At 43.4% G+C, this 26,885-nt stretch overlaps 1 protein-coding gene across 5 annotated transcripts in view; it reads left to right on the top strand.

Annotated features, from left to right (window-relative positions):
• Positions 1–26,885, top strand: part of SLC5A1 (solute carrier family 5 member 1) — a 138,074-nt gene that overhangs the window by 48,579 nt on the left and 62,610 nt on the right. For 4 of the 5 annotated variants that reach the window (XM_084993137.1, XM_021072101.2, XM_084993138.1 and 1 more), the window contains exon 2: positions 18,619–18,690. In XM_084993137.1, the coding sequence (XP_084849263.1) occupies positions 18,622–18,690 (69 nt within the window). In that variant the 5' untranslated portion in view covers positions 18,619–18,621. Of the gene's footprint in view, positions 1–13,265; positions 13,409–18,618; positions 18,691–26,885 lie in introns of those variants that run through there. The other variant, NM_001164021.1, reaches the window with a different exon arrangement.

Here is a 26,885-nt window from a genome sequence, read left to right on the forward strand (position 1 = left end):
AGGTCAGTAAGCCTATCTGGAACATAAATTCTTAGAAGAAAATTGTTGGGTCAAAGGGTGTGTGCATGTATAGTTTTAAAATAGATTTTATGTTTTTAGAGCAGTTTTAGATTCACAGCAAAATTGAGCTGGAAGTGCAGGGACATATTACCATATACCCTCTCCCTCCCTGCACAGCCTATGTCACTATCAGCATTCTGCACCAGAATGGTACATTTGCTACAATCAATGAACCTACACTGATACCTTATTATCATCCAAAGTCCATAGTTCACATTAAGGTTCACACTTGACATTGCATAATCTATGAGTTTTGATTCATATAGAATGACATGTATCTACCACTGGAGTATCATACAGAATAATTTAACTGTGCATTATCTGTATTATTTCCTCTTCCCTCTCTAACCCCTGGCAATCATTGATCTTTTTATTGTCTCTATAGTTTTGCCTTTTCCAGAATGTCATATAGTTGGAATAGCCTTTTCAGATTGGCTTCTTTCACTTACTAATATGCATTTAACATTCCTCCATGTCTTCTCTTGGCTTGATAGAATATTTCTTTTTATCACTTAATAACATTCAGTGATGTTATTGATGTTATTGATGTTTTGATGTTAGTGATGTTATCCATTGTCTGGATATTCCACAATTTATTTATCCATTCACTTACTGAAGGACATCTTAGTTGCTTCTAATTTTTGGTAATCATGTAATAAACATCTGTGAGCAGGTTTCTTTGCAAATGTGATTTCAACTCTTTTGGGTGAATACCTAGGAGCACAACTGCAGGATATTATGGTAGGAATATGCTTGGTTTTATAGGAAACGGTCAAACTGTCTTCCAAAGTGGCTTCACCATTTTACATTCTCACCAGCAATGAATGAAAATTTCTGTTGTTACACATTCTGTTGTCAGTGTTTTGGATTTTGGATATTTTAATACGTGTGTAGTGGTATCTCATTGTCTTAATTTGCAATTCCCTAATGACATATGATGTCGAGCATTTTTCATATGCTTGTTTGCATGAAAGAATATGTCTGTAAATCTAAACAGGTATCTGTTCAGATCTCTTGCCTATTTTATTGGTTGGTTGATTGACTGTCTTTTAAGGGCTGCCCCTGTGACATATGGAAGTTCCCAGGCCAGGGGTCAAATCCTGCGTAACCGCCACAGCAACACCAACTCCAAACCACATTGGCGACCTACACTACAACTCATGGCAACGCTGGATCCTTAACCCACTGAATGAGGCCAGGGATTAAACCTGCATCCTCCTGGATACTAGTTGGGTTCTTAACCCACTGAGCCACAACAGGAACTCCCTCTTGGCCATTTTAAAATCAGGTTATTCATTTTCTTGAGTTTTTTTTTTTTTTTTTAGTGTTCTCTCTTTCTTCCCTTTTTCTTTTTATTTATTTATTTATTTTTTGTCTTTTTTCCTATTTCTTGGGCCGCTCCCACGGCATATGGAGGTTCCCAGGCTAGGGGTCTAATCAGAGCTGCAGCCACTGGCCTATGCCAGAGCCACAGCAACGCAGGATCCGAGCTGTGTCTGCAACCTACACCACAGCTCATGGCAACGCCGGATCATTAACCTACTGAGCAAGGGCAGGGACCGAACCCGCAACCTCATGGTTCCTAGTCGGATTCGTTAACCACTGCGCCACGACGGGAACTCCTTATTGTTGAGTTTTAAGAGTTTAACAATCCTTTATCAGATATATCTTTTACAAATATTTTCTCCCAGTCTCTGGATTTTACAATTTTTATTTTTTCCCTAATAGTTGATTTACAGTTCTGTCAATTTCTACTGTACAGCAAAGTGACACAATCATACACACACACCATATATATATATATATATATATATATATATATGATATATTTCTTTTTCTCACATTATCCTCCATATTCTATCATAAATGCTTGAATATAGTTTTCCCTGTGCTATACAGCAAGATCCAAGTTTATCCACTCCAAATGCAATAGTTTGTATCCTTTAACCCCAAATTCCCAGTCCATCCTGCCCCCTTCCCCTCCCCTTTGGCAACCACAAGTCTGTTTTCCAAGTCCATGATTTTCTTTTCTGTGGAAAGTTTCATTTGTGCCATATGTTAGATTCCAGATATAAGTGGAATCTAATATGGTATTTGTCTTTCTCTTTCTGACTTATTTTACTCAGAATGAGAGTCTTTAGTTCCATCTATGTTGCTGCAAATGGAATTATTTTTTCTTTTTTATGGCTGGGTAGTATTCCATTATGTATATGTACCACATCTTCTTAATCCATTTATCTGTTGATGGACATTTAGGTTGTTTCCATATCTTGGCTATTGTGAATCATGCTGCAATGAACATAGGGGTGTGTATCTTTTTCAAGGAAAGTTTTGTCCGGATATATGCCCAAGAGTGGGATTACTGGGTCATATGGTAGTTCTATGTATAGTTTTCTAAGGTACCTCCAAACTGTTCTCCATAGTGGTTGTACCAACTTATATTCCCAGCAGCAGTGCAGGAAGGTTCCCTTTTCTCCACACCCTCTCCAGCATTTGTTATTTGTGGACTTATTCATGATGGCCATTCTTACTGGTGTGAGGTGGTAGCTCATGGTAGTTTTGATTTTCATTTCTCTAATAATCAGTGATGTTGAGCATTTTTTCATGTGCTTGTTGTCCATCTGTGTATCTTCCTTGGAGAAATGTCTGTTTAGGTCTTTTGCCCATTTTTCAATTGGGTTGTTGGCTTTTTTGCTATTGAGTTGTATAAGTTGTTTGTATATTTTAGAGATTAAGCCCTTGTCAGTTGCATCATTTGAAACTATTTTCTCCCATTCCATAGGTTGGGTTGTCTTTTTGTTTTTTTTGATGGTTTCCTTTGCTGTGCAAAAGCTTGTCACTTTGATTAGGTCCCATTGGTTTATTTTTGCTTTTATATCTGTTGCCTTGGAGGCTGACCTAAGAAAACATTTCTCTTGATATAATCTTGATAGATGTTCTTAAATTACTCTCTTAATGTTGGTACCAATTTATTATTTTTTTAATTTATTTTATTTTATTTTTGTCTTTTTAGGGCTGCACCCATGGCATATGGAGGTTCCCAGGCTAGGTCTAATCAGAGCTGTAGCTGCTGGCCTATGCCAGATCTGAGCCGCATCTGTGACCTACACCACAGCTCATGGCAACAGCAGATCCTTAACCCACTGAGCAAGACCAGGGATTGAACCCTCATCCTAGGGATACTAATTAGGTTCATCACTGCTGAGCCACAATGGGAACTCCTTCCTATTTTAATTTGCATTTTCCTTATTAGAGAAATACTAAGTATCTTTTAGTATGTTTATGTACCACTGGTATTTCCATTTATATAAACTGTTTGTATTTTTGGTTCGTTTTTGTGTTAGGATTGGTTCTTGTAATTGCTGTGGATGGTGAGAGAGTGAATAAGCAAATCCTGTGGGCCAGTTCAGAGCAGAGCTCAATATCTTCAAAATTCCCCTCTGCCCTCTTCATTTTTATATACTTCTTTGGCAGTTTGACCCATTCACTGTCTGTGGCTCAGGGTCCTGAATTTTCAGTCACTCTGTTTTTGCTGTTTTGACTGATGTTATGGTTTTTCCATATTTAATACTGAATGTGGTTTTTACACAACTTAAATCACTTCCTTCCTTCCTAGGATTACCACTCTGGGAAACCCCATTCTTAGTCAGCAACACTTTAAGGTCATAATCCTTTTATTGATACATGCCAACTGTGATCATGAGATAGCACAGTTACACATGTTTATAAATATATATTTTTTGGCCACGCTTGCAGCATGTGGAAATTTCAAGGCCAGAGATTGAACCCACACCACAGCAGTGACAACACTGGATCCTTATCCTGCTGAGCCACCAGGGAACTCCTATAAATGTTTTGAAATTCCATTTAATTCAGTATTACTGCCATTGTTCCAATGGATTCATTGTTACTTCACAGTATCTCTGATTTCTGGCTGTGTGTCACAGCCAGGACAGGAAACGGATCTTACTCAGTTTGCAGCTCTTTTATTTGTCTATCCATCCATCTATTATCCATCAGTCTATCATTCATCCATCCATCCATCCCTTCTTCCACCCACCCATTCTGTGATTACCCTTATTTCAAAAAGGATCAAAGAATACCTACACATGCATGTTCATAGCAGCATTGGTTGTAATGGCTAAATGGTGAAAGTAATCCAAATGTCCATCAATGAATGAATGGATAAACAAAATATGGTATATGTATGCAATGGAATTATTCAGCTTTGAGAAGGAAGGAAATTCTGACATATGCTACAACATGGATGAACCATGTCCTTGAGGACATTATGCTAGGTGAAATAGGGCAGTTACATGAGGACAAATACTATATAATTCTACTTACATGAGGTACCAAAAGTAGTCAGAGTCATAGAGACAGAAAGTAAATGGTGGTTGCCAGGGGTTGGGTAGGGGTGGGATGATGTGGAGTAGTGTTTAATGAGTGCAGAATTTCAGTTTTGTAAGATGAAAAGAGTTCTGTGGATGAATGATGGTTATGGTAACACAACAATGTGAATGTACTTAATGTAACTGAACCAGGCACTTAAAATGATTAAAATGGTAAGTTTTATGTTATGTGTATTTTACCACAATTTAAAAAATCTGTAGTAAGATTTGTTTAATCAACAGAAATTTATTGAGCTCTATAGGTTCCAGTTATGTGTACTAGGCACAGGAGATAGACCCTTAAACAACAAAGACGCAGTCCCTGCTCTCACAGAGGAGAAGACAGGCAAAAAAACAGGTAAACAAAGAAAGCAACAAGATATTTATATTTTATTATGAGTACTATGAAAGTCTTGAACTAGGATAGAGGTGAGGCTGTTGTAGTTAGGATGGTCAGGGAAGATGGTTGTTCTTAATCTTTTTTTGAGTCACTGATCTTGTGAGAATCTGATGAAAGCTATGGACCCTCTCGCCAAGAAAATACTAATCTGGTCACAATTGTGCATACAATTTTAGGGAGTCCATGGATATTCAAAACCCACCTCTGAGGTATCTATGAGTCTAAGGTCAGAAACTGCTTTACTGGTTCCCCAGTGTTCTAGGTTATGAATTCTAGGATGCTTAGTATGCTACACAAAGGTCCCCTGTGGTCCAATTCCTACCCACATCTCTGACTTTACCTCCAGTTATTCTGACCTGCCAAATACACTACAAGCACTTACTGTTTCCTAAATGTGCATTCTATTTTCTCTCACATTTCAAAACCTTTCCTTAAATGTTTTGCCTCAGGAACTCCTGCTTGTCTCTGAAGACTCAGTGCAAATATCCTCTCTTCATGGTTATTTCTTTTGCTCCTGTCTCTATATCCCTTACACAAAATTAAGCATGTTCTGCCTCACATTTTCTTACCATCTATCATGTTATAATTATGATGTTCATTATTTTAATTCATTCAGGCACCCATCTAATTTTATTGAGTATCTGCTACATCTTAGCTCCAGTCCTAGGTACAGTGATGGCCAAGGGACACTGACATTACCTTCATGAAGCTTATAGTCTAGTGGGAACTGTAGACAGTAAACATATAATTATATAACTGAATGTCAATTGAAAATTGAGACAAGTACAGCAAGGACAAGAACAGGGCTTGAAAACAGGGTTCTCAGAGAGCTTTTCAGCTAGAGGTGAGGTTCAGGCCAAGAAACCTCTTGGAAGAAATTTAAGCTGAGATTAAAGAATTATGAGAGTTAGCCAAGTGAAGAGCAGGGGAGAAAGCATCCTTGCGTAGGGAACAGCACATGCATATCAGATGTAAACTTTCCTTGATGGACCAGGAGGGCCCCAAGGCAGAGTTTGTGTCCTTTTTTTGGCTAGTACTTTCATCTCCCCCTCCTCACTTTATTGAGGTATAGTTGACAAAATTGTATATATTTAAGGTATACAATGTGATGATTTGATTTACATGTACACTGTAAAATGATGACCATGATCAATTAATGAACACATTCATCACCTCACATAGTTACCATTTTTTTTTTTTTGGTCTTTTTAGGGCCACACCACAGCACATGGAAGTTCCCAGGCTGGGAGTCTAATCAGAGCTGTAGCTGCCGACCTATACCTCAGCCACGTAGTTATCCAAGCCTTGTCGAAATCTATACCAGGTGGATGGAGTTGGGGGCTGATTGGCTATGTGAGAGGTAAGGTTCACAGGTGAGAGCTCTTGTGAGTTCCTCAGGCAATGCCTGCAGGCCTCTGGTTACCTCCTTCCAGTAGGTGCTTCTCTGCCTCATCTCACAAAGGGAGTTGGAACACATGGGTGATGGTCACACTGAGGTGTGGCTCAGAGAGCCAACTTCTCCAAAGCCTTTTCTTCTGGGGCAGGGGATGGTGTGACATACAGAAGTTCCTGTTCCTGCGCCAGGGATTGAACCCAAGCCGCAGCAGTGTCAATGCCGAATCCTTAACCACTAGGCTACCAGGGAACTCCCTCCAGGGCTTTTTTTTTTTTTTTGTCTTTTTGCCATTTCTGGGGCCGCTCCCATGGCATATGGAGGTTCCCAGGCTAGGGGTTGAATCGGAGCTGCAGCCACTGGCCTACACCAGGGCCACAGCAGCGCGGGATCCGAGCTGCGTCTGCAACCTACACCACAGCTCACGGCAATGCCGGATCCTTAACCCACTGAGCAAGGCCAGGGATCAAACCTGCAACCTCCTGGTTCCTAGTCGGATTCGTAATCCGCTGAGCCACGACGGGAACTCCCCTCCAGGGCCTTTTAACTCTGCTTCTTTACCAGGTCTTCCTAGGCTCTGGGTTTTCAGAAAACCAGGTGTATGACATAGATAGTACTTGAACACTGCTGACTTTGTCTGCACCTGTTTTAATTAATGATTCACTATATGCCTCATACCAATAGTCAGCCGGGACCAAGTGCCAAGCCAGGGGTGAGGTGAGGGGAGGGAAAAGGGAGGCCAGTTTGGGAGTACGCTCAGAATCAGGGCTAAGGCTTCACCTCCCTTTCTTGTCCCCTTCTCTTCCTGCTCTCTGTACCTAGGGTTAGAGTATGGACTATGGTATTAGACCCATATGGGGTTGCGCACCAGCTTGGACTTTTACCAACCTGGGCAAGTGGCTTTGAGTGTCAGTGCTCTCATCCATAAAATTGAGATAACAATAGCGTCATCATGAAGATGAAAGTTGTACCACTTGTCCCAACACACAGTATATGTTTTCTTTTTCATATCTGTCTTCTGCTCTTTCAGGGCAGGGCCCCAACTTGGGGCCCCATTACTTTGGATCTAGATAATGATGATGATAAAGATAAAAGTTAACATTTTATTGAGCACAGAATATGTGCTTGGCATTGTGCTGAAATGTTTTCCATAGGTTTGCTCATTTATCTTAGATATTATTATCAGGTTTGCTTGTTTATCTTAGATATTATTGTCTTCACTTTGTAAATGAGGATACAGAGGTTCCCCCTAAGTTAGATAACCTCTTCTGAGGTTACTGAGCTAATAGGAGGAGCCAGAATTCCAGCCTGGTGTGCTTCCCATCACTTCTTTAGAGCTGCCAAGCTCTTTGGGTGAGAAGCATCCAGGGAGGGGAGGGATGCTTTACGAGCAGTGGTCATGTTCCCCTTTTCCACTTTTAGAAACAGTGGTGAGCAATAGAAAATGTCACCTGAGGCCAGCAGATGTAGTGGGGGGAATGAGACTTAGGATGAAATACTATTGACCTGCTTCTGATATGCAACTTATTGTCCCCAGTTTATAAATGGAAACAGAGATTCTGGGAGCTTCAAGGCTCAGGCTAGAGTCATAGAATTGACACGGGGATTCTTCTTAAGAGATAAGCTGGTCAAATTCTGCTAATTTGATAGGTGAAGAAACAGTCTCAGAGGAGGAAGTGACTTGCCAAAGTGACTCCACTTGGCAGAGGAATTAGCACATGAACCCAGGCCTCTTGACTTCTGACCATGCGCTGTTCCTGCTGCCCCAGGCTGGAGACCAAGTTGAGGCAGTGCCCTTTGAAGACCTCTGGGGAAAGTAGGCTGAGGCACCTTACAACATCTTGCCCCACAGCTACTCCCTGAAGTTGGCCTGGGATTTGGGATCTAGAGGAAAGAATTTTAGTTTGCTGCTGAGCAACCTAGGCTCTGGTCCAGCCCAAAGCTGGCATGCATGGTAGGTACTAGCAAGCCTCTATTAGATCGGATTGGATCCCCATGTAGCAGTGGTTCTCAGGTGACACAGGGGGCTTGCCCAAGATCACCCAGCAGGACGGAGGCCTAGCCAGGGCTTGGATGCTAAGATGGAGCCCCCACCAGGGGTCAACCTCCTAATGACTTTAGCTTTAGTGAGAGGGTCAGGAGCACTTGTCCCTCTCAGGTTTCTACTCTCCCCTTACTCACTCCAGGCCCAAACATTAGCTCAGGAGAGAAAGTGGGCAGCCTGAGGCCAACTCACTGATTCTCTCTGCTGGCCCTGCTATTCATCCTAACCTCTTCACCTGGCAGATTTTTGGCTTTTATCCCTGGGCCTGGAATCACCCCCTCCAGCAGCTCCTTCCTTCCCCACCTTGCCCGTCCCAGAGCAGCTTCAATCCTGCTTCCTCCTATTATTGAACTGAACTCGGGTCTACTTGCCCGACTTGCCTGACTCAGCAAGGCTAATCTACCTCACTGAGTTGTGGTGAAGGAAAATAAAGTGTTTATTTGTAGGGCACCAGGCAAGGAGAATGGGCAGCTATTGCTCAAAAGACCTGAACTCCTCAGTGGCTTTCAAGCAAGGGTTTTTAAAGACAACAATGGCGTGAGGGTTGCTCAGTGTATGGTGATCTCACAAGGGATCAGCTCATGGACATTTTTCTGATTGGTTGGTCATGAGGTAACTGGGTAATGTTTCAAGAATCTTTTTTTTTTTTCTTCTATTTTTTTTGGGGGGGGCTGTGCCCAAGGCATGTGGAAGTTCCTGGGCCAGGGATCAAACCTGGGATGCAGTTGTGGCCTGAACCACAGTTGTGGTAATGCCAGATCCTTAACCTGCTGTGCAACAAGGGAACTTCCTGCAGGCATTCTTCTTCTTCTTTTTTTTTTTTTTTTTTTTTCGGTCTTTTTGCCTTTTCTAGGGCTGCTCCTGTGGCATATGGAGGTTCCCAGGCTAGGGGTCTAATCGGCCTACGCCAGAGCCACAGCAACGGGGGATCCGAGCCGTGTCTGCAGCCTACACTACAGCTCAGCAATGCTGGATGCTTAACCCACTGGGCGAGGCCAGGGATCGAACCCCGCAACCTCATGGTTCCTAGTCGGATTCATTAACCACTGAGCCACAATGGGAACTCCTGTTTCAAGAATCTTAATCATCGATCTGGTTCCAACCTGTCTGGGATCTACATGCTTGTGGTCAGTATGTAGACAACCATCCTCCTTCAGGTTGGGTGGGTGTCTTAGTTTCAGCAGAACAACTGAAAGATATGCATCAGATTATTATCTATAGCCCTTCAGGAGGAACTAGGAGTCCTGTGACTCTATTATTCTAGTCATTAACTGTTTGAATCTGCTCTTTGAACTTGAGGAAGGGCAAAAAGAAGTGGGGGACATGGAGGGGCTTGTACCTGGGAAGGCCCTACTGGGTCCTTATTGGTTTCAGTTCCCCCTTTGCTTTGATACTTTTCAATCCTTAGAGGGACAGGGGAAGGACCAGAAAGGGAGTACAATTTTGGATAGAGAGGTTAATCATAAACTCAGCAGGGGAGCTCAGTTTTAGGGGGACGCAGTTTCACTCCATCTGATCATTCCATATTCAGACTCCATCACCATCACTGATTGTAGTAGTCCTAATAATCACCACCGAAAATAATAGGTCCTAATTCTTGGAACCTGTAAATGCTACTTTATTTGAAAGAAGGGTCTTTGCAGATGTGATTAAGGTAAGGATCTTGAGATGAGACTAGATCATCCTAGAGTATCCTGGTGGGTCCTAAATGCCATCACAATTTTTTTTTTTTTTTTTTTTGCTTTTTGGGGCTGCACCCACATCATATGGAAGTTCCCATGCTAGGGGTCATATTGGAGCTACAGCTGCCAGTCTACGCCACAGCCATAGTAACATGGGATCCGAGCCAAGTCAGTGACCTACACCACTGTTCATGGCAATACCGGATCCTTAACCCACCGAACAAGACCAGGGATTGAACCCACATCCTCATGGATACTCATTGGGTTTGTTACTGCTGAGCCATGACAGGAACTCTGACAAATAGTTTTATAAGGGAGAGGTGGAGGGAGATTTGACAGACAGACACAGGAGAGAAGGCAATGTAAATATGGAGGCAGATAGTATCATTCCACTTGTATGAAGTACCCAGAGAAGTCAAATGCATAGAGATAGAAAGTAGAAGGGTGATTTCCAGGTGCTGGAGAGTTACTGTTTAATGGCTACAGTGTTTCAGTTTGAGGAGATGAAAAATTCTGAATTTGGGTGGTGGTGATGGTCGTACAACAATGTGCATGTGCCTAATGCCACTAACTGTATACTTAAAAATAATTAAAATGGTAAATTTTATATTATGTTTGTTTAATGACACATACCAAAAGAGACAGAGGTAGAGATTAGAGTGATGTGGCCACAAGCCAAAGGATGCTGGCAGCCACCAGAAGCTGGGAGAAGCAAAGAAGTGGCTCTGCTAGAACCTTGGTATTGTAGCCCTGATAATACCCTTATCTTGGCTCAAAGCAACTGATTCGGGACCTCTGCCTTCCAGACATGTGAGAGAATAGATTTCTGTTTTTTTAAGCCACTGAGTTTGTGGTAATTTATTTCATCAGCTATAGGAAGCTAATGCTTCTCACTCTTGAGCTTGCAACCAGAGTCCCCTTCAAATCTCAGCTGGACTTCACAGGAATGTGAGACAATCCTTGTCTCTACTGTTTTGCAGATGTTCAAAGGGAGAGTCATGTATGCAAGTGAGCTGTCCATGGTCTGCTGCTGGTTGATGGCTGAGCTTAGATTCAAAGTAGTCATGTGGGTCCCCTCCCCAGGCAGCTCTCTAAACTCATGGCCTCCTCAGGTAGGCTGTTGATTTTACTGTGCAACAAGAGTTCAGGAGGTGGCCATCCTACCATGGGTCTCATTACCTCACACAGTTACCATTTTTTTGTGTGTGTGGCAAGAACACTTAAGATCTACTTTCTCAGCAGCTTTCAAGTATACAATATAGTATTGTTGACTATAATCATCACATTGTACATGAGATCTCCAGAATTTATCCATCTTATAACTGATAAATATTTCCTTTGACAAATATCTACCTATTTACTCCAGCCCAGCCCCTGATAACCACCATTATATTCTCTGGTTCTATGAGTTTCCTTTTTTAAATTGCGCATGTAAGTGAGATCATGTAGTATTTGCCTTTCTGTTTCTGACTTATTTCAAATAGCATGATTCCATTAAGGTTCATCTGTGGTGCTGCAAAGGGCAAGATTTCCTTCTTTTTTATGGCTGAACAAGATTCCATTATATATATCTCACATCTTTTTATTCATTCACCAATCAATGGGCCCTTAAGTTGTTACCATGTCTTGGCTATTGTCAATAATGCTGCTCAGAACATAGGAATATACATCTTTAACATAGTGTCTTTATCTCCTTTGGGCATATATCCAGAAGTGGATTGCTGGCTTGTGTGGTAATTCTAGTTTTAATTTTTTGAGAAACCGCCATAATGTTTTCTTAGGTTTAAACTTCTTTTTTGGAAAAACCAATGAAGAAAAGAAATTGCAAAAGGGCCTCTGTCAACTTAGGGATGGCCGTGGTGGCAGGTTACTTGCAGATGACATGCTTTTGTTTTTTATTTTCTGTCCCACCTGGTCCCTCCCTATACATTGTGGATAAATTCCCCCCTCCCTGACCACAGTTGCCCTCTCCTGATATGTCCCACCCTCTCCCCTTACCTGGCTCATTCCTTTTCTTTCAGGGCCCTACCTAAACCAGACTTTTCCTAGGCTTCCCCCAACCTCACCTCATTCCCAGGAAGTGGGGACGAACAAGCACTGCAGTGGCAGGAGGGGAGTGGCCCTCAGAGGCAGTGAGGTGCAAAGCAATGGGTTGCTTGGCTTTGGGCAGGATGGGTGTCTTGTGGAGGGCAGAAAGGCCTGAGGCAGAATAGTTTGCAGGAAGGGTTTGTGTGGTCCTTCCCCCTCCCCACACCTCATCCCCCAGCAAGGCTACCTTCTTCAAAATGGCTGCTCTGGGGTCTCCAGCACTAGCCCTGAGAACACCCCAACCTTCCTCTGAACTAGACCTGCTTTGACTTGGGCTGCAGGGTCACCTCTGTCACTGGATCACTGAGTGACCTTGGGTGGGTCATGCCTCTTCTCACAGTCAACTGAGATGTGTGTTTTCAGATGGGCAGGCTGAGCCCCCAGGAAGGGCCAGAGTTCCATGAGCTCCTTGGAAGGGATTCTCTAGTATCTTATCTAACTCCTTCCTGCCTCTGAAGGGCCCCAAATAACATTACTGGGTGAGGCACAGGACAAGGCCATAGCTCCCAGTGGGATCCCCTCCCTAGTCTCAGTTTCTTCTTCCCTACAGTGGGGGTTACAGTGCTCCTGGGAGCTGCAGGCTATAGCGAGGGAGGCAGAAAGGTGAACGGTGAGTGGCCATCCTTGTGGCTAAGAGAATGCCATTGTGCTGAATGTTTTCCAGCAACATCCAACAGCTTATGGTCCTCTACAGAATGTTCTCCATGGAGACCAAGATCTTGGCTGATTCCTGCAACAATCCTGCACCCATTTTACACACGGAGAAGCCAGGTCCACGGAGAACACAAGACTGGTCCAAGGGCATATGGCAGGTGATCTGAAGCTTCTAGGCCCCTAGCACCAGCAGACTGACTCCTCAATGGAGTCACTCCAGCTCTGACCTGGGTGTGGCCCAAGAGCAGGCCAGGTGAGGCTGCCTGATGCCTGCTGCATGAGCACAGCGGGCCTTTGTGCCAGGCTGGCACCACCCCCTGGCTAGCCCCTCCCTGATCCAGAGACAGCCAGTACCTACCCGCCCTCCACCTCCTTGCCAATAGCTCTACCAGCTCCTCCTCGTTCCGCACTCAGACCTGCTCCCTGACGGTGCAGGGCTAGGGCCCCTGCATGACAGCCCTGCTGCCACACTTCACGGGTCCCCTCCCCTGAGGCTGATCATTAACCCAGAGGCCACAAAAGAAGCAAGTGGCTTGGGTGGGACGCATTGTTGCAGTCGCCATGGACAGTAGCACCTGGAGCCCCGCGACCACTGCCACCACCGAGCCCCTGAAGCCCCATGAGCGCATCCGCAATGCGGCTGACATCTCTGTCATCGTCATCTACTTCGTGGTGGTGATGGCTGTTGGGCTGTGGGTATGTGGGGGTCCTGAAATACAGACTGAGGGGATGAGGGCCAAGGGAGGGGGGAGATAGTACACTGAGGAGCCATGGCCTTGGTGAGCTGCGAAGAGGGGAGGGTGGGCTGAAGGGTGTGTGGAGCCAAGTGGAAAGGACTTGGAAGTGCTTGCAAGGAGTTCAGGGGGCACAATGTGAGATATGGGGCAAGCAAGTGTAAGAAGAGATGAGAGGGGTGCTGGCAAGCACCCAAGGAGGCTCCCCAGGGCCTGTGAGCAGAAAAGGAGAGTGGGAGAGTGGAGAGGCTGAGGGGTGGGGATATGAGGGGCAGGAAGGGACCAGCTTGTAGCTGTAGGAAGTGTCCCAGTGCTTCAGAAATGAGTCCCAAAGAGGTGACTATTGTCTAGTCTCTTAGTCATCCATTTTCAAGTGGAAAAGAGAGTGTAGGTCGGGAAGGACACAGCCTCTTCCAGCTGAACATGCTGTGGGACTTGCATCCCTGTCTAGGGAGAGTTCTTGTGCCTGGATCTAGGGGCTGGAGTGAGTAAGAGTTGGGAAAGGTGGATCCAGGAAGAAGAGAGGAGGAGGAAGACCAGAGGGTGGCCTGGTGCTGTGGAGAGGGAAATGCACTCCCTTTTGGGATTCTGGGGACACTCTAAACCAGAGAAACTTGTTCTTAGCAGTCTGGAAGTTGGAAGTTTCACTTGTGACAGACTCTGACACACCCAGCAACTGGAAGAGAAGGTGTTTTAAGAGTGAAAATATTCCAGCCACTCTCAAAGCCTTTCATGGGGAGTTGGGGGGGGGGGCACAGCAGGCCAAGTTAGAGCAGGTGGTTGTAGTCTTTTGACTTAGAGGTGGACATTAACCCTTTCATGGCCACAGAGTTTTTTTTTAAGGGATAAAAGGAAGTGTTCATTTTTAAAAAGAAAAAAGTAATTGTAGAAGCCAGATTATGACTGTAAGCCTCAAGTGTCACAAGGGGTCAGTGTGGCTGATTCTTGCTCAATACTCTCAGCTTCCCGGACATGGTGGAGAATCCAGCTAGGAGCCAAGGTTCTCAGGTTTAGCTCTGGCTTTACCACGTTCCAGCCTTGCGGCATTGCTAATAACCCTGCCCAATCTCAGTTTATGCAAATATGAAGTGGGTATACAATCTTACCTGTTCTTACGACTCCCCAAGTGGCTGTGAGAATCTGCAGAGCTGCATCTGAAAGCTCTTTGTAGACTCTAGGAATCTTTTTTAGTACTGTTATTTTTTTTGCCCTCCAGGATATGAACCAGGCCCCAAATGATTTTGTCCTTTTAATGAAATGGGCATAAGTGACCAGTGGTGTGGGACATCTTCACAGAAAGCCACAAGGAGGGCAAGATTGCTAATCCTCATTTTACATGATAAAAAATTGAAGCAACCCCATGTGGTTGTGATTTGTCACAATATGTGGTTGCAATATCAGGTTGCAATACATGGGATTGTTCCTGGACCCCAGGTCTCTTGACTGGGTTTTCCATGGCACCAAGTGCTTTACCACCTTGCCTGCCTTCCTCCTCCCACCCTACCCCAGCTTGTAAGTGCTGCAGTCTAGATGTGAGTCCATCATTTGCTAGCTGTGCTGTACTGCCTGTTTCCCAGACAATTGCCAATAATCTCCATTCCCTTAACCAATCTCATTTTTAGCCCTGCAAGTCCTGCTGATTATGGTGTTTACATTTTTCAAATATCTGTGAATTATTAGTATCACCTGTCTTGTTAAATGCTACTTAATGAGCCTGCTAGTATTTGTCTACATTTAGTCTTCCCCCATTAGTCAGTACCTCTGAACACTGATCATTAAACACACTGGATTTCTTCCAGTTTACATTCCTCTTTTTCTATTGGAGTGTCAAGAGTGGTTTGATTCAGGGACAGGCATCCTGACTCCTGCATGATCTCTGGGCTGCAAAGACAGAGTGGTCCAGGCCCCCCATGGCTCCTCACCTTAGAAAAGGCATCCCCAGCTAATGTTCCTCTGCACCATCCCCATCTCTTCCAATATTATTTTGTTCTGTTTTATCCTCTTCCAATGCTGCCTTATTTGGTGATATTTGGGCTTGAGTTTATTATTTCCTTAGTGTATATTTCCGTTTTTCTTTCACCACCCCTCAGTTTCTTTCTCAGGAATTTGCATCCTTTTAAGCTGAATTTCTGACTTCCTTCTGGAAGACTTCATTAAGCTCTCGTAAAACCTCTTATGCCACGGTTGTTAAACTATAGCCCATGGGCCAAATCTGCCCCATGGCCTGTTTTTTGAATGGCTCACAAGTTAAGAATGGTTTTTACGTCTTTAAGGGATTGTAACAACAAAACAAAACAAGAATATGCAGCGGAGATTATATGTTATCTCAAAAAGCCTAAACTGCCTGGCCCCTTTTTTTTCTTTAAAGTTTTATTGAATAGTTAATTTACAATGTTGTGATAATCTCTGCTATACAGCAGAGTGATTCAGTTATACACATACACACATCTATTCTTTTTCAGATTTTTTTTCCCATGTAGATTATCATAGAATACCGGGTAAAATTCCCTGTACTACACAGCAGTTCCCTATTCAGTCCTTTTTCTTACCAGAAAAAATTTACTGACTCCTGCCTTATGCAGTCATTTGCATTAATAGCATCATTGGATGCCTCAGTCATAATGGTCCCTGAAGGAGCCCAACCTTTCCATTTTACAAGGAGGATCAGAGAGAGTGACTGTAAGTTGCTCAGATGGATCAGCCCCAGAGCTGGGACCAGAACTCAGGTCTTATGATGCCAAAGGCAATGCTTTTTCCACTATCTAACCTTTTCCCCTCCCTAAGACACTATCCTTTCTGGGAATACCCTCTGCATGGTCCTTACCACCATTTCATTGCTGTGACAATGTACCAGTGGTGCTGAGTTCCTTCATTCCTCACATATTTTCATAAAGTGAGGGTCCAAGTTTATCCAGTTCAATCCTTCTCATAAGTCTCTTGTTTAAACCACTTGACAAAATCATCTGACAAATTGTCGACACTTCACTTGAATACCTCCTTCACAATCTTCCCCCAGTGGGACTCCTTCCATCTGTGGACAGTTTGGACAGTGAGGAAGTTCTTCCTGATCCTGAACTCAGATCTGACATCCTGGAGCTTCTCCCATTGTGTCTGGTTGTGCCTTATACAGGCCACACTGAGTGGATCTGTCCCTCTTGACAAATCAGAACATGATAGGCCAACATTCCCAGATTCTTAAGCTTCAAACAAAGGTCTGAAGTGTTTTCCTTTTTCTCAATGATATTTTTTTTCCACCAAGAAAAAAAATCAACACTTCACTCAAATACAGTAATTGTGCTTCTTTTGCCCCTTCAGCTTGCAGTTGTGCAGTCATTTTCTTCTGGTTGCAGTGTGGACAGGCAAATTTTTTTTTTGGTCTTTTTAGGACTGCACTCTCAGCATATGGAGGTTCCTAGGCTAGGGGTCTAATTGGAGCTGTAGTCTCTGGCCTATGCTACAGCCACGACAACAACCAGATCTGAGCTGTGTCTGAGACCTCCACCACAGTTCATGGCAATGCTAGATCCTTAACCCACGGAGTGAGGCCAGGGATTGAACCTGTGTCCTCATGGATACTAGTCAGATAAGTTTCTGCGGAGCCACAACGGGAACTCCCTGGACAGGCAAATTTAATCCCATGGTTTACAAAGTTGGGTCTGGAGTCCTAGAGCTTTCCCTTGTGCGTTTCTTGCTCCCGGAGATGTGACCAGTGGGGAGGAAGGAGACAGGTACATGAGCTGCAATGCATGATCCAGGAAGAACCTACTGAATGTGGTGACAAGCTGCACAATGCCAGCCTGGAGGGGTGCTGCTGTTCATTTCTATAAGGAGTGTTCAGGGTGGGATATGGGAGAGGAGTGGAGCAGAGGGCACTGAGAAACCCATTCATCCAACGTTTTATTGACTTTACCCTATGCACAAAGTATTGTACCAAGCATTATGGGGGATTAAACTTTTGTGAAATGATGACCACTGTCAAGCTAATTAGCATATCCATTACCTGGCTCCATGGTTACAATTTGTGTGTGTCTTGAATGTTTCATATTTAATTACTCCCTTAGGAAATTTAACTATGGAATACAGTATTACGAACTATAGTAACCATACCGTGCATTAGATTTCCAGAACTTATTCATTTTATGGCAGAAACTTTTTACTTTTGAGCAACATCTTCCCACTTCCCTCACTCTCCAGCCCCTGGCATGATTACATATTTCAAAACATCACATTGTACGCCTTAAATATAAACAATTTTTATTTGTCAAGTATACTTCAATAAAGTTGGAAAAGTTTTGTAATATGGTAACATAAAGTAAAAAATGGCTGTGAATGAGGTGTAGATGAAATTTGCTAGATGTTCACAGGAGAGAGATAATTTTTGTTTGGGTTGCGGGAAGGCTGTAGGGAAGGAGGCTGTGGGGAATATCTGGTAAGGTTTCATGGGGAAGGTAGTGTTTGAGGGCCCTTGAAGAATGGGTATGCAGAGTCTGGCCTTGCAGAGATGAGGGTATGAACATTCCAGAGAGGAAAAGTCTCTGTATAGATACACCTCTTCACCTTTTATCCATCCTCAATATCCTTACTGAATTGTGTAGCTTCTGACCTATCCCTCATATTCTTTCTCTAAGCTCTTAAAAAGCAAATTTGCAGTGTTATATCTGGGCCCCAAACTCACTTTCCTGTCCCCCCAACTATGCCTGGAGGCTATCAGCCTGCTTCAACTTCAGAATAACCTTCAGAATGGTCTTTCTCTGACCAGCTGCTGAAGCCTGAGTCCTTGGGACTTGTTTCTGTATCAGTCCTAGTTACCTTCCCTGCTCCTTAGCGCTATTGGTGTTCTTGCTCTTCAGAGGAAAACCACTACAGAGGCCCCAAGAGTAATTCCTATGGAAAGACTCCTTCCCAGGAGTCCAGAAAGATCTGAGCCATGCACTTGCTGGCACTGCCTAGCACACAGGGGGCTCAACAACATCTGTGTTAATTCTGTCAAACATAGGTCCCTTCCTCCTTCTGAGCATCCTGGAGCTCCAGGGAGGTAAGAAACGTGGAAGAGTTTCAGAAAGTGAAGTACGTAGAAGAAAGTGTGAATATATAGGGGACAGGGGATGTCCTTTTGGATGGCAAGGTTACTTTGTTCTAATTTTCTATTAAATTTTGACCCTTCCTCCCCAGGCTATGTGCTCCACTAATCGTGGGACCGTTGGAGGCTTCTTCCTGGCTGGACGAAGTATGGTGTGGTGGCCGGTAGGTTTTCTCTGAAATACTATGCTGAAAAATGATATTCCCTATAGGAGGCCATTTTCTTGTTGGTTTTGGGTGGTTGTGATTCTATTTCTTGCTTTAGATCCCTGATAATGGGTCTCCTGCTCACCAGGTCTCTGGGCACCCTTAATCTCTTGAAGTGAGGAAATAACCTTTAAATAAGTAATGCTTGGGATTTTTCAAAGGATAAATCAAGGAAAAGACTTCACAAGGAGGATAGTGTGGAAAGTAAAAAGAGCACACTGTCCAAGGTGATCTTGAGCAAGTCTGAGCTTCTACTTCTGTTTCTATAAAATGGGAATGGTACTATTTACCCTCCATGAGTATTATGAGAAATGCAGACAGCTTATGGGGTGGAAATTCAATACACAGTAGCTCTCCTTTGCTAGCTTTTTGCTACTTTAAGTCCCAGATAAAGAGGCTTTATCTGTCCTACCTCAGGAACCTAACAGTGCCTGATACACAGGAGGCCCTCAAAAAATACTTTGTAGAGTGGCTGGAAGAGAGGCCCCCTACTGTTTCTAGTTACAATTTTCCTCATCTCCTGGTGGATTTTGTAGTTTGTGTATCTGACAGGTGTTTTCTCTGACGTTTGTGCATGGACAGAACTGTCCAAATCAAAGGGCATGTGCATGAGTAGAAGAGGAATTGGGAGTCCCTTCCATCCTATCCATTCCTTTCACAAGGCTCTGGCTGGTTTATCAGTTCAGCCCAGTGACCATTTCAGTCCAAAGTTCTCACTGAAACTACTGGTTGACCAAATTGGCCAAATTGTGCAATTCCTTGGGCTTAAGATAAAACCAAAACTGGCTGGTGAAAGAGGAGTGTAATGAAGCATACATACATGATAAGAGAGTGACAGCTATAAAGGAAGAGAAGCAAGAAAGTGAAGAGTGTCACCGTCATATACATAGCACAGAGGGGAGGGAAGGAATCATACCAACCTGAAATTCTGCCTTGGCCTTTATTCAACTATTTTAGGATGGACTTTAATTGCTGGCATTTTTCACAGTTGCTATGGTTATCCCTGAAGTCACTTCTGTTTTATCCTTGTTGTGGCCAAGAATACTATGCAGATGCTGATTTCTGTGGTGGGCCCCTCATGGTGGTCTCTCTTGACACATTTTATCTTCTTATGCTTTGGCTTTAGTGCTTTCCTAAAAGCTATTGTTGGATAGGCAGCTCTGATTGCAAAGATCAAGACAAGGTTGGGGTAGTCCCTCTAGAACTGCACCATCCAATATGGTAGCCCCTAATCACATTGGTGGTTTAAATTGAAATTAAAATAAGATAAAAAATTATTTCCTTAGTCACGTTACCCACTTTCAAGTAATTAATAGCTACATATGAATAGTGGCTACTATATTGAACACTGCAGATCTAGAACATTTCCGTCATTTTAGAAAGTTCTATTGGAGAGTGCTGCCCTACAGATTTCAGATCCAAGGCTGGCATGAAATCTCAATGGACTTAAGATTTCCTGAATTTTAAAACTGAAGAGAACTTTGAGGTTTACTTTAGTGGTTTGGAAAACAGTGCACCCCCCACCCAATCTAACGTTTCAGTGCCCCTTACAGTAAACTTGCCATATGCTCATCCAGCTTTGGTTTGCATCCAACCCTTTTTTCTCTTCCTTTCTCCCATTTTAACAGGAAACTCATATCTCTTCATGTAAATTTCTAAGGCTGAGTTATTGGGTTAAGACCTTGGCTTCCAATCTTTGGACCTTGGAGAATCTAATGAGAATGGCTTGGGGCAGAACCACTGGTAGGAGATATACATTTTGGGCTAGATGTGGGAACATATCACATCTTAACCAGCGATGATGTCTTTCTTCCTGATGGTACATGGGTTCCAGTCTGGGCTGAGAGTTGGTTGGTGACAGGAATTAGCCCCACTCAAAACAGGTAAGTTTCAGTGGTTCATGTGGGGCTTCCTGTGAGTATTGTTTCCTTACTCATGTCTCAGTATTAGATTATTATAACTAACAGAGAAACATGGCATCATTTCCTTCTTGTGCAGAATTCACTGCTTCCTTGATGAGGCTGAATTTTGACTTTCCTTCTACCAACAATAGTTTCCATCTAAGGCTCATAAGATTTCATTAATGTTTGTAGACATGCTCATGTATCAGAATCACCTGGATGTACTTCTAAAAATACAGATTCTTGGGCCTCACTCCAGACCTACTAGATTAAAAAACCTTGGAAGAAGTTCCTAAAAATGCATTTAAAAAATCTTCCCACATGCTGTTGATGATCCAACGGGTTTGGTAATCACTGACTTGGGTAGACTCTTACCTATATGGTCAGATTTACTGAGAACATCACCATCTGTTAGGGATGCTGGCAAGGGGGATTCTTGACTGGGGGTGGAGTGACCTTTCAATTCTGAAAATGCTCTAATTCTAGAAAATTCTAGAGTAGAATGATCATGAGCTTTGAAATTAGCCCATCTGAACAAACTCATTTATTAGTTGTATGACTTTGGGCAAATCACTGAACTTCCCCAAGCTTCAGTTTTCCACTCTGTAAAACAGGAGAACAATACCTACTTTGGAGGGTTCTTGTCAGGATTAAATGAGATTATGCAAGTACAGCACTCAGCACTGTGTTTGGCAGGTGCTCAATAAATAGGACCATTAAGAAAGGGAAGGAAGGTTAGGGATGCCAGGACAACCCCCCAGTTGGCACTTGTCTGGTGTCCAAGCATTTATGTGAAGCTATTGCTGCTACTTCATTTAAATTTAACTTCCACATTGACTATGTGAATAAATGTGTGCGATTTATATGTAACTTAGTTATACTACCATAAATCATCAATTCCAATTACACACTGACCACATTTTAACAGCTCTGAGATTGCTGTGTCTAACAATCAGTCAGTGGCATGCCATACTTTAAATGGCAATGTTTTTTCTTTCTTCATGCTTCATGTTCTGTCCTACAATAGTTGGTCTTTTAGATTCAGTGAAGTATGGCTATATTCTAACACAGCAGTCTTTAAAAATATGTTAACTACAACCCTTAGATGCCACTGAAATGTGTCAGGGCTGCCCTTGTCCTCTTTCCCAGAAACTTGACTTTTTTTTTTTTGTCTTTTTGTCTTTTTGCCATTTCTTGGGCCGCTCCCGCGGCATATGGAGGTTCCCAGGCTAGGGGTCTAATCGGAGCTGCAGCTGCCAGCCTACGCCAGAGCCACAGCAGCGCAGGATCCGAGCCGCATCTGCGACCTACACCACAGCTCACGGCAACGCCGGAACCTTGACCCACTGAGCAAGGGCAGGGATCGAACCCGAAACCTCATGGTTCCTAGTCGGATTCGTTAACCACTGTGCCACGACGGGAACTCCCAGAAACTTGACTTTTATTTATTTTATATGAGGGGAATCTAATAAAATTTTGTTGGAGGGCAAGGTTCTGCTGATTTACGAACTTTAAAAACTGCTAACCTAGAAAAAATAAATGATTTCTGATCTAAAATTTAAAAATTTAAAATTTAAAACTATTGCAATACACACTTGAAAGAAGGAGTTGAAAGACAACACAGCATGCAAGATAACGCAAATCAAGTACTTTCTCTACAAAATTGAAAAATAGTTTAAACTCCATCAAACCTATACTTCTAAATTTCCCTTTGGATTAAAATATAAAGTCAGTTTAAGCCTGTCATCAGTCTGTAAGTTTATAACCAGAATATCAGTCCTCAAGTGTGCTGGCTCGAGGAGGACATCACAGGGACCGTAAGCTCTGGGAGCTGACATCTCTCTCAGCCTCCAGAGGGGTTCTTTGTTCCCTTCATCTGCCTTTAGCCCTGTTGCTTTGTGCTGCAGGAGGCGTGAGTGACCAGAGAAGCTTCAGGAAGATAGTTCCAGGGGATTTTTAGGAAGGGAGGACTTGTATTGACCTTGGATTGATATGCTTGAGGCTGTGACCCATGAGAAAAGCAGGTGGAAATTAGAACTTGTAATGTCTGAAAGGAGATTGGACAGAGGAGAGGCCAGTTGGGGGCATTCTTGGGGCTTCAGGGACTTTGAAAGGGGTGGTTGTTACCTGTAACGGGTGGAGATCCAAGTGCCTGGAAAAAGACCCCATTCCTAAAAAGTTAACAAAGTTAAGAGAGAGAGATAGTTTGTACTTGGCTTGGGGGTAGAAGTGAGATACCACAGGGTGGAAGAGCATGGGCCCCAGGGCTGGGTTACAGGAAGAGTCAGCTTACAAAAAGAGCCAGGCAGGGAGGCCCCCAGAAACCCGAGTCACACTGAGTCAAGCCAGCCAACAGAGTAACCTGAAACCTTATGAGTGAGATCAAACCTACTGTAATTGTGGGCTGGCTGGTAGAGCAGGATTCCCCTTTTCTTATGCCACCGTGGTTTGTACCTTTGATGAATAGCTGCCTGTGTGCTGGGCTGTAATGATTCTTTGAGAATGTGGGAGATATAAAAGCAGGAAAGAGAGCTTTGAAGGGGAAATTCCCCATGCCTTGGCTAATGGCAGAAGAAATTGTTCAGAGAGGTAAAGCCCCAGGTACACAGCCCTATGGAGAACTTTTGTTTCGGAAGAGAGTTTGGTTGCATCAGCCAGGACTACTGGAAGAGCCAGCTCTATGGAAGCAGCTAGTACAATAGGGCTGAGGCAATCCTTCAACAACCTCTGAGATATTTTCAAATGCTTCAGAAGTAAGCATTCCAAAGGGAGTGGGGACCTCACAAGGAACAGAGGTTTGCCTTGTCCTAGTTTTGTGACACTGGGCAAATCATTAACCTTTCCAAATCTCAGGGAGTCTCCTCTGTATGAGAGATATTCAGATTGAGGATCTCAAAGCTTCTTCAAGGACTAAATTCTAAGATTCCATACCATTGAAGAAGGAACAAGCATGTGGGAAATGGGTGTGGGTATGCTAGCTAGTCTATCATCATCAGAAATTGGAGGGATGTGTTTTTCAATAACCACAGATTCTTTCCTTCCTCTACTATTAGAGAATTGTCAGAGAAGATATCAGTGTTTTAGGTCAAGGATTGACAAACTTTCTCTGCAAAGGTCCAAATAGTAAATATTTTGGGAGGTTGTAAGATTGCTGTTAAAACTACTTAACTCTGCTGCTGTAGCCTGAAAGCAGTCATGAATTCTATATAGATGGATGGACATGGCTGTGTTCCAATAAAACTTTATTTACAAAAACAAGTGGAGGGCCAGATATGGTCCCTTGGCTCTAATTTGTTGACCTCTTGTTCAGGCCTGGGCTCTGAAGTCAGGCTGCTTAGGTTCAAATTCAGTTTCTGCCCTTTACTAGCTGTGTGACCATGTTTGAGTTACTAAAACATCTTTGTTCCTTGCATTTGTTATCTTATAGCAGAGATGACAGTGCTAACTCAAGATTGTAGTGAGGATGTGCACTCAGTCTCAGAACAGAACCTGGCACACAGTAAATTCTCAGGTTTAGCTCTTGTTCTTTTTTCAATCCTCAGTGATCCAGCAAGAATGGTGATTAACCCCAGAGGTTGCCCAAGCTCACACAAGATGTAGACAGAGCCAGGGCTCTCTCTGTTCTTCTTGTTACTCAGGTCTTTCTCCTTAGCCTTCGAGGTGGAAATTTATGAAATCAATAGATATGGTCTACAGGTTTATCTGGAAACCAAGACGTTCTTTCATTTAGGGTTGACCTGAGACCCTGATGGAAATTTTCTCTGAGGAGAAAGGACACTTTCTCATACTTCTTCAACTCTCTTGAGTAAAATCTATCAGATTTTGTCTTTAAGTCTGTAAAACCTAATAATTAGAACAAGGTTCAGCCACTAAAGATGCTGCTGGAGTGGACAGCGGCAGGCCTGGAAGAGCCTGGCAGGCCTAAGACCTAGGTGGGCCCTCATGAATGAGAAGGGAAGAGCAGAGATGAGGTGAATGGACATAGAGACAGGAGAGGCAGACAGATCACCAAGGGAGCAAGGATCAGGAAGGTGTGAGATGGGGACAGACATGTACTTGACCTTCACAAGCCTGGGTGGAAATGACCTCCAAGTCTAGGCAGCCCTCTCTTCCTACTCTGATTGCATGTAGCTGTGTGTGCTTTCACTTATCCCAGGGTTGAGCCTATGTTTTTCTATATATATAATATCTTCCAACACTTAATCCAGGGCCTTGCATCTAGTATGTGCTAAATTAAAGGAATGGGAAGGAGAAGAAGGATATGTCCTCAGACCCTCAAACTGGACCCTTTGTTGAGGTCAGCCTCCATTTTGCTCTCCAGTGCAGTGACCACACAGTGTAAGCAGTTGTAGGAATTCAGGAGGTTAGGAGGGTTCTGGGTCCAAGTGAAAGCCTGCCTCCAGCAGCACTCCACATTTTCATTCCTAGGTACAGAGAATAATTTTTTCTTCAGATTTTTTTTTTTTTTAAACTGGAAAAGCAAGCCTGACCTCAATCAGAGGCCTGATTTCAGCCCACATTGGACTCCTTGTTTAAATCTGGTGTGCTCATGCTTCCTCACTATCTCAAACATTTGGTTTCTCTCTGTTTGAGTCTGGATTTTGCAAATCTTGGCAACTTGTCCGTTCTCATAGATATGTGTCTCCTTTGTGATGAGAGTTTTCTGCTTTGCATCACAGTTGTTGCCTTGCTGTGTTCTCTCTCTTCCTCTCCTCTTTTTTTCTCTTTCTCCTCTACCACCCCTCCTCCTCCTTTCTCTTACTTCTCTTCCTCTTCTTCGCTTCTGTTCTCCTCTCCCCTCTTCCTTCATCCTTGTCTCTCTCTCTCTCTGGTTGGTCCATTTTTTCTCCCATTCTTCAGGGAATGGTCTCCTCTGAGGACTTTCTCTGATTCAAGCACAGGCATTCACCACCCCATGTGGGGCCTCAGTTGAGTCGTGTATAGCCAAGTTCCTGTCATCTAGTTTGTACTTAAGCTCTGGCTTCTCCTTTCCCTCTGGCTGCCTTCCCAGAATTCTCTAACATGTCAGCACTTCTGTAGACAGAGAAAGGAAAAAGTAAGTCATAATATCTCTAGTTGGTGAAATCAGAGAGTGCTGAAACTATCCCCAAGATGAAGTCTTTGGTCCACTCATGAAGTCTTTGGACCACTTAGAAATGTATCTAGGCTTTCTCTGTCTACCATTGGAATGGCACATTGTGAGTCAGCTGCAACTATAAGTTTCTCTTTGGGTAAACTTTATGTTAGAGAGGTGATTTAGAGTTGAGGTTAAAAGCAATGGCTCTGGAGTCAGGCTGCCTTGATTTGAACCCCTGGTCCATCCCATCCTAGCTCTGTGGCCCTGAGTGAGTTACTTACCCTCTCTTGCCTCAGTTTCATCAACTTCAAAATAGAGATCATAGCACCTACCTCATGGAGTTATTTTGAGGATTAAATTAGTTAATACATGTAAATCTCTTAGAATAGTATACAGTTAGTACTACCCAAGTTGGCCATTCTTATCATCATCATCATCATTATCATCATCATCATCATCATCACCATCCCTCATCTATAGATCCTCCTTCTTAAACTGGGAATTCAATCATTTATCCTTATATGCATTGCTGTATTTACATGTTGATTACCTTCTATGTGTCACATTCTGTGTCAGGTGCTGACATATATTAGCATGTATGTATGACCCACATTCTTAAAAATGTATCTGAAATTACAGTTGTGGTAAATGTTAAAAAAGGAAGTACATTTGAGGTGGGAGGCAGGGGGAGGAGTCTTTCTTAACCTACATAATAGGGTCAGGGAATGCCTTTCTTTCTTTTCTTTTTTTCTTTCTTTCTTTCTTTTTTTTTTTTTTGCTTTTTAGGGCCACACCTGTGGCATATGGAGGTTCCCAGGCTAGGGTTGAAATTGGAGCTGTAGCCACTGGCCTACGCCATGGTCACAGTAATGCCAGATCTGAGCTGCATTTGTGACCTACACCATAGCTCATGGCAACACTGGATCCTTAACCCACTGGGCGAGGCTAGGGATCCAACCTGCAACCTCATGGAAACTAGTCAGATTTGTTTCCTCTGAGCCACGATGGGAACTCCCAGGGAATGCCTTTCTGAGGTTTGGGCATTTAGGTTGAGCTCTGAAGGATGAAAAAGGGGCAGCTATGTGAAGACTGGGGGAAGAGCAAGCCAAGTGGAAGGGACAGAATGGTCAAAGGCCTGAGGTGGGGAGGAACTCAGGATATTTGGGAACTGAATG

Source organism: Sus scrofa, chromosome 14 (genome assembly GCF_054392235.1).
Source record: "Sus scrofa isolate SSC_HxYL_T2T_F1_AM1 chromosome 14, Sscrofa_HxYL_maternal_Yorkshire_Landrace_v2.0, whole genome shotgun sequence".
In the NCBI taxonomy this organism is placed as follows: Eukaryota; Metazoa; Chordata; class Mammalia; order Artiodactyla; family Suidae; genus Sus; species Sus scrofa.